The 10,447-nt window shown below is 43.1% G+C and overlaps 1 protein-coding gene across 1 annotated transcript in view; it reads right to left on the reverse strand.

The window, feature by feature from the left end:
- Window positions 1-2,940: 2,940 nt before the first annotated feature.
- SPTBN5 (spectrin, beta, non-erythrocytic 5) overlaps window positions 2,941-10,447 on the reverse strand; it is a 58,290-nt gene continuing 50,783 nt past the window's right edge. Inside the window, exons 31-38 of the mRNA XM_010133275.1 lie at window positions 10,423-10,436; window positions 8,813-9,430; window positions 7,773-7,844; window positions 6,042-6,128; window positions 5,554-5,645; window positions 5,327-5,412; window positions 4,702-4,837; window positions 2,941-3,100 (exon numbers count right to left, since the gene is read on the reverse strand). Coding sequence (XP_010131577.1) covers window positions 2,941-3,100; window positions 4,702-4,837; window positions 5,327-5,412; window positions 5,554-5,645; window positions 6,042-6,128; window positions 7,773-7,844; window positions 8,813-9,430; window positions 10,423-10,436 — 1,265 coding nt within the window. The remainder of the gene's footprint in view (window positions 3,101-4,701; window positions 4,838-5,326; window positions 5,413-5,553; window positions 5,646-6,041; window positions 6,129-7,772; window positions 7,845-8,812; window positions 9,431-10,422; window positions 10,437-10,447) is intronic.

Here is a 10,447-nt window from a genome sequence, read left to right on the forward strand (position 1 = left end):
GTGAAAAGGCACTTGGCATGCTTATAAACTGGGCCCTGATGTTCTGGCATTACGTTTGCTTAACCACTGAAGATGAATGCGTGTGCACAACAACCTCATCCAAAACGCACCTGCTCTCAGCTGAACATTTTGCTGGGAAACCCCCACAAATACAAATCTTACTATCTGCTGCCAAACACAAAGGAAATAAAAGTTTGTTCTTATAACTGTTAGATACTCTTCACAGGAATTCTTGCTTGCATCTTTTAACCATTTAATAATATATTAATTAAAAATAAAATATTGCAAAGGAGCACCAGGCCCACTAAAGTCTTTATGTGCTTAAACACGAGACGTTTTTTCCCAGTTGTATTAGTGGTTCTTATGCTAAGGTGTCTGCTGACCACTTTGAGGGACATTTACTGGTTCAAGCTTGGGTGGAAAAATCAGAGAGAAGACGTTCTGGTTTACAAAGCCATTGAGAGCCTAAAAACAAAGTGAAATAAAATCTACCTCCTGCGGTAAAAGCCTCTTCAGTTGAATGGCACAAGGCAGGGTAGGAAGGCAGCTGTACTGAGCCACAGCCAAGGCACACCTTTATTTTGCTTCTTTGTGATTTTATTTAAATGGGTACAGAAGTCTGCCTTTCACTAAGCTTTCCTGTTATCCATTAAATGCTGAATTTAAAAGAAAGGTTTTCTTTTTTTTTTTTAAAGTAGTTAAACATCGGATCAACAGTAAAGGAAAATGCACCAGTTTCCCGTTACTTTAATTTGCTGTATTTTTTGTGACAGACAGTAGCTCCAGCAGAGCTGCAGCAGGTGAAAGAACTGGTCATCTTACGTCACAATAAAAAACTTCGTCAAGACTTTATTTATTTATTTATTTATTGTTCTCCACCATTCTCTCAGGCTCTATAACTTGTTTAACTGGGGTCAGTGACCTAGTGTGCACCCTGGTCTTTACAGTCTTAGCCACTGAAAAGGAATTAGTAACACAGCATAGCTGTTGGGATGGTGAGTTTGGAATATGAGTGTGTCCTCACATAAGGACACGCATGTGCAGGCATGTGTGTGGGTGTGCACACGTCTGTCCATCAAGAAGGTTCTGTCTAGTCCCCTGGAGGAGAAGATTCAGGTTATCATATCTATCCACATAACCCAGAAATTTCATAGAATTATTGCCCAAGTTTTCATTTTAATTTGTTCCAATGCCTTAACTCTGCTTTGACTGCTGGAAGCGGTGCTGAGGTAGCCTGGAGACTACCAGCCTAGCCACCAGGAAATGACAGGGAAGCCTCACGGGAAAGTCTATGGAGTCTCAGAGTGGTCTTTGTTACTTAGATTCAGGTGTCTTATTTAATGCATGAAGAGGAATCAAAGAGCACTAGGGGCAGGAGACTGCCACTTCAGTTTATGGAAGCAGCGGTAATAAAACAAACCTCATCGTGGGCTATGTCAAGAGTGTGAGCCCCTCGAGTCAGAAGTGATGAGGACACACGTAACATGGTGAAAGTTTGGGGATGCCCAGTGCAAGGAGGGAAACAGAGACTGAAAGGGGTATGGTGGAGGACTACCAAGATGGTCAGATGTTTGAGAGGACAATCTCAGTTGAGGGCAGACTGGTAGAGGTGCATGTGCTTAGCGTGGCAAAAGAGCACCTTCAAATGCTGAAGTGCAGGTATGAAGCTGAGGGGTCCATCTGTATATGATGTAGCAGGAGACAACAGACACAAAAGTCCTGGCTTGGAAGGTTCATACAAAACTTTGTGAAACTGTTCACTCAGATTAGAGCAGCACTAAACAGATCACTCAGATACTGTGAAATTGCCATTCTCAGGGGCTTGTCTAGACAAAACCATTCCTGATCTGATCTAGTCTTGATGATTATTTGGCTTTGAGTAAGACACAGAATTACAGACCTCCAGCAGTCCCACCCCGCCAACACTTCTGCATTCAGCCGAAGGAGTGGTACCGACTCATAGAGTGCATGATGCTAGCTAGAGAGAACAGACTCCTGCTGATGCGGTCCCCTGCCTTTATTGCACTTCTGCTGCTGTGTCATGCTGGGACTTCGCTGCACGCCCTGTGGGGATAAAAATTTGGTAATTTGGGTGTACCTGACTCACTGTTCAGTGAAGTGTGAAAAAGGCCAATAGTGTAATGAGAACAAGCTGATACTCATACAGGTAACATAGTATTGGACATGGTTTTTTCCTTCGCCCGTATTTCCTCAGTACGGCTTCAGTTCAGGCTCTTGTGAATCAACATTGGGTTTGGTCTTTCTGAGAGCAGTGGTCTGGGGACTAGGCTTCCTCCCTGCTCTCCTGCTTTTCCTCTCCTTTTGCACTGAAACACTGATAGTTCATGCATTATTTTAGTTACAGATTCCATTAAAATTGAGTAACACTGCAGGACTTCTTTCCTGGTAACCTCATCCAGAAAGAATTTGCAGATAATTAGGGACTTGTTGGTTAATGAGTTGTAAAAATGAAAGATTATGGAGACTACAAAACACTGCAGGAATTATACAACAGACGTTTCCTTTGGGACTTCTGCTTCTCTGGTGTACACTCCACCCACCCCGCTTCTATCTAATGCGTTGAGATCTGCAAAGCTACTTGCAGGTGGCTGCTGTTCACTCACAGCTTGCACCTCGCGCTCTGCTTGGTGGTCCCCATTTCTGTCCTGCAGAGTCACTTCATTTGTGCTGTCTGGCTTGAAGATCCCTCTGCTCTTCCGTTAGGTAACTTGGAGTTGATAGCACTTTGGTGATATGACGAATGACACAAAAATATACCAGATGCAGTCCTGTTTAATTATATTTAATGGCTTTACTGGATTTAATAGATAATTAAAGTAATTTCCAAGGGTAATGATTAACTTAAAACATTTCAGTACTTTTCCAGAGGACGGGGTTAAGATATAATGGCAAAGGGTTTGGTATTCATTGAGGCAAATGTCATTTTTCTCTTCCTGCTTCTAGTTTTGTTTCATTACCACTTTGTTCTAGGTTTAGGGTGGTGATGGAGGCTCGTGTCAGTGCAGTCCCAGCTTCCTTAAAATCTCTGGAAAAGTCTGCAGACTCTCTCTCTCGTTTGATTTTGAAGGAAGGTGTTCTCCTGTCAACAACACGCATCACCAGAAAATCAGGTACAATCTAGAGGAGTTTAAGTCACTCTTGTATATGTAAGAACTTGCTAGGCATCTAGCTCAGCAGCAAAAAACTGCCAGGCAGAGGGAGTAGGATTTCACATCAGAGCCTGTAAGATTTTTACGGTCTCCAAGTGCAACACCAGTTGATGTACACTGAAGGCCAACTTTCTGAATGAGTCACGAGAGCTGCTGGACTAGGCAGTCCAATAACCGCTTTGTCTGGAACAGCACAGCTTTTACAGTGGAAGTACAAATAAATCAGCACAGTCAAACCGTTTAGAGGCTGTCCTAAACTGGCGACATCCAATACTAGAATGTTACTTCTGTCCAAGAGAAAAAAAGATGTCTTCTAAATAACTGGATCAGGATAGAATGTTGACAGATATTAATCTTCCCTCTCAGGGGGGACTCATATCACTCGCTGAAATTAGGCCAATACAGACCAAATTTCTAACTTGGGCTGTGTTTTCCATGCCTGTGTTTGAATTCTCAAAACAGCCTTTGAGGAAAGTATTCAAGCATGGCAAATTTAGGCAATTTGTTTGGCTGCTTAAATTGGAAGGCTGAGTTCCTTTCAGACCCTGCTGGAGAAGAGTGTTCAGAGGAAGATCCAAAGCACCTATTGTAGACTCCTGCTCTGATTCCCTCATCTGTTGGAACAAGCCTCTCTGTTGAGCATACAGCTAGTTCAGTCTTCAGATCAGATACTTTATTTCAGTAACTTTGGTTCCCATAATAGGTGATACAAGAATTTTAGGTCATTAACCACAGCCAAGATATAGCTGACTACAGTGAGGCCCATTTTAAAAACCTGGCTGTAGCACATCATAAATGGCACAAATTAATTGAGGCCGAGCCATACTCAAGAATAATGTATTTTACTGGATTAGAATCATAGAATCATTTAGGTTGTAAAAGACTTTTAAGATCATATAGTCTAACCATTAATCCAGCACTGCCAGGTCACTACTAAGCCATGTCCCTCAGCACCACATCCACACAACTTTTAAATACCTCCAGGGATGGGGACCCCACCACCAACCTGGGCAGCCTGTTCCAATGCTTCACAACCCTTTGGGGGACCAAATTTTTCCTAATATTCAGCCTAAACCTTCTCTTGTCCCATTGCTTGTTACATGGCAAAACAGAATGACCCCCATCTCGCTACAACCTCCTTTCAGGTAGTTGGAGAGAGCAATAAGGTCTCCCCTCAGCCTCCTCTTCTCCAGGCTAAACAACCCTAGTCCCCTCAGCCGCCTCTCATAAGACTTCTTCTCTAGACCCTTCACCAGCTTTGTTGCTCTTCTCTGGACATGCTCCAGCACCTCAGTGTCCTTCTTGAAGTGAGGCGCCCAAAATCGAACACAGTATTCGAGATGTGGCCTCACCGATGCTGAGTACAGAGGAACAATCACTATCCTGCTCCTGCTGGCCACACTATTTCTATGACATTAGAGTCAGAGGAACAGGACTTCTGGACTTCAGAGCAATCTCCTGTGGTAGTTGATCGCTACCTGAGCACAAACAGCACCGACATCTGTTCAGCGTTGCAGAACCGAGCCCCTACCTTAGGAGTAAGCTTTTGCTGATTAGTCTTTCAGAAGAGTCTCTGTCTGGAAGGTCTAACAGTCTTGTCTGAGAGGTCTCTGTGTTTGGAGTGAAATGCTGCACCATCACTGTGGAGTGTGATCTGTTACTATATCCTGCAGAGTCAAAGAACACAAATAAAAACCTTCTGGAGTAGTGTAAGAGGCAGCGTTTGCCATTTGTGGGTCCGTAAGACTTTCCTCTGAACGTCACCGATACACCTGTGCTCTGGCTTTCCAGTAAGCCACTGCCTAGTGAGGTGCACAGAAAGAGATCTAATCTTCGGAGGAAATGCTGTTGATCAAGATCCAAAGCAGCTCCTTATTAAAAGTATGAACATGGGCCTTAGGCAGGGCCCCTCCCTGGGAACAACCAGATGCCAGCTGCAGTACACCTGAAAAGATGCTTTCAAGTTACCTTGGGCTTCCTCCTGCCAGGTCAATACTCCGCAAGGTAGCAGGTGATTTGTGTACTGCTGTCGAGGCAGAGGCAAAAAGGACAGCTCAAAATGCCCCAAACTAAGGACATCTTCTCAGTCTCTTCTGTCTCTCTTACCAGTGCTTGTTAAACAAGCCATTTCATTCTTCAAGGAAGTAAGAACGTACCTATATTATTCTGTAGTGATTGCAGCCAGTCCTCCATCAGTGTCTGAGAAGGTGCTGCAAAGAAATACTCTGCCCCATCTCTCAGCCTGTAGATAACAATAGCAGAAGGTGAATTATACCTTCTGTCCTTGTGAGTAGGCCAAGCTCTATAAGACATTTTAGTTAAATCTAAGAGCATACAGTCTTAGGTGACTGTAGGCAAAAATACACTTCTTCACGAGGCTTACCGCAGCATGAAGGCATTCTCTTTCCTGATGTAATTTACCAGCTTCTCACATTTGGCACCAGAAATGCTGAGGGACAGTAGTGTGGATATGTCCTGAAGAAGAATGAAATTAAACCGAAATGTCTTCTGCATCCTTCTGCTCAGATTCAATTCCATTCCAGCCTGCAGGCTGACTACACACCCATACTCCTTTTCTAACTTTATAACTAGGCTGACTGAACAGGAGGAAACACAGAAGAGTAGTTGCACTGTATCTTGAAGGCAATTCTTGAATAAGATATTTCTTTTAAGGAATGCGTTTGAAAATTTCTGAAAGTTTGTTATTCTGTCTTATCAGTTGAACAGTTGTTGAATTTTCACTTAGTTGACATTTGAAAGAGAACTGATCACCCCAGCCCAAAACCAAACCAAGTGTAACTATTTCATTTTAAAAGCATTTTTACATAGGTAAACATAGAGATTACTGGAAAGATTCAAAACCCAAGTTACCTTAGATGCTTCTATTTCACCACTATAGAAATCAAGCTTCAATCCATCAAGTTTTACGTAGAAGGATTTCCAAGACCTTGAGCCTGGCTATATGAATAGAAATGGTAATAAAATCCAATTATTAGCTATATATTTTATTGGAGTAGTGAAATCTTTCCTGTGCAACTTCCACGGAAAGCTAGGAGCTGCCCATGGTACGATCACAGAAACTCTCTTGGTCAGGATTATCTCCCAGACAAAGCATGCTGCAGTTTCTGGGTGGGTGGTTCAGGAAGGGTCTCTCTGTGACTCAAGACTGAACGAATGACATAACTTGGTGAAAGCAAGCTCTGCTCCGTGTTAGCAACATCTTGGCCACTGAAAGCTCCACTTTTTTTCCCAGCTGGATCACTGGCCCTTGCCTGCTTGTAACAGGCTAGTTTTGTTAAATGTGGGGTTTCAGTCAAATGTGGCTGCTGAATTCCTCTCCATTTCCTAAACCAAGCAGTGGAGCTACTGAACACTGTGCAAAAGTAGCTGCTATTTCCTGCTCCAGCTATCTGCCTCTCAAAGTCAGAGTTTTCCTTGTAATATGGGAGCTCAGTATCACAGCAGACTAAATCCAAAAGAGAGGAAAAACTAAATTTCTCTTGCACAAGATGTAGTCCATGCCAGATTCAATTTTTAAGAGGAGTTTTTCAAGTTAAAAGTTTCAGAGGAAATATTCTATGGAACACACAATCGAAGACAACCTGTTCACATTAATACCTCAGCAAACACCCAGATGCCTCAGATGGGTGGTGAATGTTAGAAAATTTCCTGCCCTGTTGTGATCATTAGCCTACTGACCTGAAGTTATATTCTTTCCCAGGACGAGAATTTAGATTTTAGTTGTCATTCAGTCCTGGATTAAACAGACCACTTCTTCAAAGCTAAACAGAAACCTGAATTCTCTTCTAGCATTAAGCATTGGGAGCATGTGAGTGAGGTCTTCCTCTGCCAACAAATCATCTCATGCTGATATAGGGACTTGAAGCTTGTATTTTTGTTTTTATGTTAAATATTGATTTTTTTTTCCCCAATTCAGTCGACATACTGAAAACTGTATTTATAATTAGGGGCATATTGTGGTGGAATCACCAGATGTCGCGAATAGTCGGGGCGGACAACGTGACAACAGCTTGTGCACGTCAAGCCTTTATTGAAATACAACGGCAGCAAACTGCGTAGTTTCTCTCTTATCACATAGATTTATAGTTCTCCGTGGGGTGTTATGATTTAGATGCTTTTCTTGGATTGGTTTCAAGTTCAGTGTCCTGCCCAGAGATGAGCGGCTCTCCAATCACGCACTGACCCAGCCTCTCTGTCTCCTCCTAAACAACACGCCTCCTGCTGCTGGCTGACAGCAGGCTCAGCTGGGCTGCTTCCCGGACCGGCCGGGGGTCACGCCCAGAGAACATAATTAACATGTTCATACAGCCTAGGCTCTGGTTCATAAATCCACTAAATGCAGACAGACCCTGTTCTGCGTGATTCCCACGACAGGCAAAATTCCCTTGTCTTTTTCTACTAAGGACCTGATCAGGTACTGCCAGTCAGTGGACACGTTTTCATGCATTTTAGTGGTAACTGAATTATACCCACAGTCCTGAGCTCCTCTAAGCAAGAGTTTATCCTGAAGAACTCACACCAGATCTGGACTATAACTCAAGGAAAGATGAATTAACCCAGAGTGACAGAATTTGGTTTTACCTGTTTTCTTCCTGGAAGGAGCTGGTCTCTCTTTTCTAGGAATCCCTCCATGTGCTGGAGACTTGCAAAAACCTGAGACACACAAGAACATTGCCGTTTAACTTTAAAAAGGCCCTTAAATGTATGTTATATTTTCTGAAGGTGTTTCTAGATAAATTCCATACAGAGAAACTAAGCTCTACTGCCTCTAGCCTTTACATTCATAGCACAGCTGAAAATCCTCTCCCGGCGGTGGTCACATGACTACTATACTAGCTAAATGAAGAGAATTCATGTCTTTCTAGAACAATTCGCTCATAGAATTTGCTCTATCATGATATATTACATAATTAATAATATTTTCATGTTGTTAAATACAATTTACAACAATTCATACCACCCCTGCAGTAATTCTAAGTTTCACCAACATACAGTGTTGTACTGAAACACTTGAGTATGTGACAAATATGTTCCTCTCAAAGTGCAAGAGGGGAAGGGAATAATTTTATCTTGTCCATGAGGTAGCAGTGCATTTCCTGCCAGGGTGAGCAAACGGGAGCTGCTGGTTCTAGTTTTGCACCAGGTCAGGCCTTCGGCAAGGATGCCACTATGCCCTGCCTCTCTCTGGCTTCTAAACTCGGTGGGTGCTAAGCACCATCACCTCGCATGGAGGGGATGAGTACATCAGCAGTCTTGCCTCTTTGTGGGACAGCAGCTCGTGTTCAAGGCTCTGCTGAGTATTCAGCAGCATGAATAACCTCTGATTTGGGAAAGAAAAACAGACACCAATACAGTTGTCAAGACCTAGGCTACAAAGCTGAGCAAATTAAACATGTTTTTAAGCTATATTGAGCTGCTTAAGTCAACTATATTTTTGGAAAGTGTATCAACTGCAAAGGTACATAAAACGTGTCTTGTTGTTCAGATCCATGAGTGTATCCACTGGAACACCCACTTTATGGTCTTTGTAAATTTAATGCAGAACTTCCTGTATTTCCTTACTTTTACCAGCACAGGATAGCAATTTTGTGAGGAGAGAGCCAGGAATCCCTGGGACTTACCAAAGATGCATTCTCTAACCTCTCCCAAGAGGAGTTAGACAGCGCTAAGTTTTTTGATTTATCTAGTGACCTTTGGCCAGGCTCGGGCGGAGCTGCCATTAGTTTTGTCTGCAGGTTGGAGGAAGAGGAGCCCCTAGCGCCGTTTTCCCGAGGTGTTGAAAGGCCTGTGGCACGTGATTCTGACCAGCTGCTGCTGCTTGGCTGCCTTATGGGAGCAGGAGATAAAGGAGGGCTTAGAGAACTGCAGCTTTCCGAAGATGTAGCTTGTGGGCCAACCGTCTTTGGTGTGGGTGGAGTGACAATTTCACCGAGCCTCCTCTCGGCTTTCATTTCTGTCTTGCTGCTTGGCACCTCTGGAACTTCCCCGGGAATGAATTGTTGGAATGTTGATGGAGACTTTTCAACTGGGGAGAAAATAGTTTCAAGTGGGGCCGTCCCGGACAGACTGGATAAGACCGCAGGCGGCAGTGGCATTGTATTCTTTGTCTCTGTCACTTTTGGTGGTGTATTCCTTTTGTCAGATGGTTTTCTTTTCAGAGAGGGAACCCGCACAACTTTGCCTTTATCCTTGTGCTCACTCTCTTCTGTGTCCACTTGCTTCAGAAGATTCATCTCCCTCTGTAGGACACAAATATTACTTTTTTTTTTTTAATTACCTTCATTGCTAAAGCTACCTATGATAATTTTTATTTTAAGCAGGAATAGTTTTTCAAGTACACCTTCTCCTGGTATCAAATTTTAAAGCCTGTGCCTTAGAGTCGAAACTGAACTTAATTGCTATGCGCTGAGCACTGTTTTGTTGTCCAAACCTGTTGTCCTGCCATTCCTGATGGCAGGAATCTCAAGTACAGTGAATTCTGCCCTTGCTAAGTTCTCTAGAGGCTGTCTTTAAAAAAATCTCTACAGAAACTGTTTATCTTCTGTGGCACTGCTTCTTTAAGTTTGCCATAGGAACAGTGAGTATCCAGGGGCATTCTCATAGACAATTTTGGAGTGGAGGACATTTGTCACTTCATCTGGCCAATTTCCAAATCACTGAACAAAAGGAGGCCCAGCTAAGCAAATTTTTAGCCTAATGCTAAACACAAAAGCTATATTTTCCTGGTTATTTCAGGAAAATAATTTTTAAAACCCATTGAAACAGGATCTGTGACGTTGACTGAATATTTTTGGTACTTAACATAATCCATTGCAGAACTCTCATGCCAGAAGGAAGAGGGCTTATCTCTGCCTTGGTCTACCTTTATTTTCAGCCTTTTGCTAGCCTCCAGCACTGTTAGGAGGCTCAGCTCCCTACTAAAATTCCAAACGAGTCAAGACCTCTCCATCTGTGCAGCAAGGGATCATCCTGTTTCTCACGCAGCAACGTGCGCTACACAGTCTTATTGCTGCTCCTGGCAGAAGAAAGTTTCTACTTCTTCCCTACAGCTTTAACAAGCTAATTGGATTCTTTTGATCTACATACAGGTCTTGTTCTCAGCTGCTCTAGCTGCAATATCTCAGCTTTAGTCACTCATTTACTCCATCTCAGCACAGGATTTTCATTCTTACATGCAGTAACTGAGCATTCAAGGACTCACACCATCCCGTCTCATAGACACCTCATCAACCTTCTGCTTCTCACCTTAGTTTTCC

This window comes from Buceros rhinoceros, unplaced genomic scaffold (assembly GCF_000710305.1).
Source record: "Buceros rhinoceros silvestris isolate BGI_N320 unplaced genomic scaffold, ASM71030v1 scaffold7143, whole genome shotgun sequence".
Taxonomy (NCBI): domain Eukaryota; kingdom Metazoa; phylum Chordata; class Aves; order Bucerotiformes; family Bucerotidae; genus Buceros; species Buceros rhinoceros.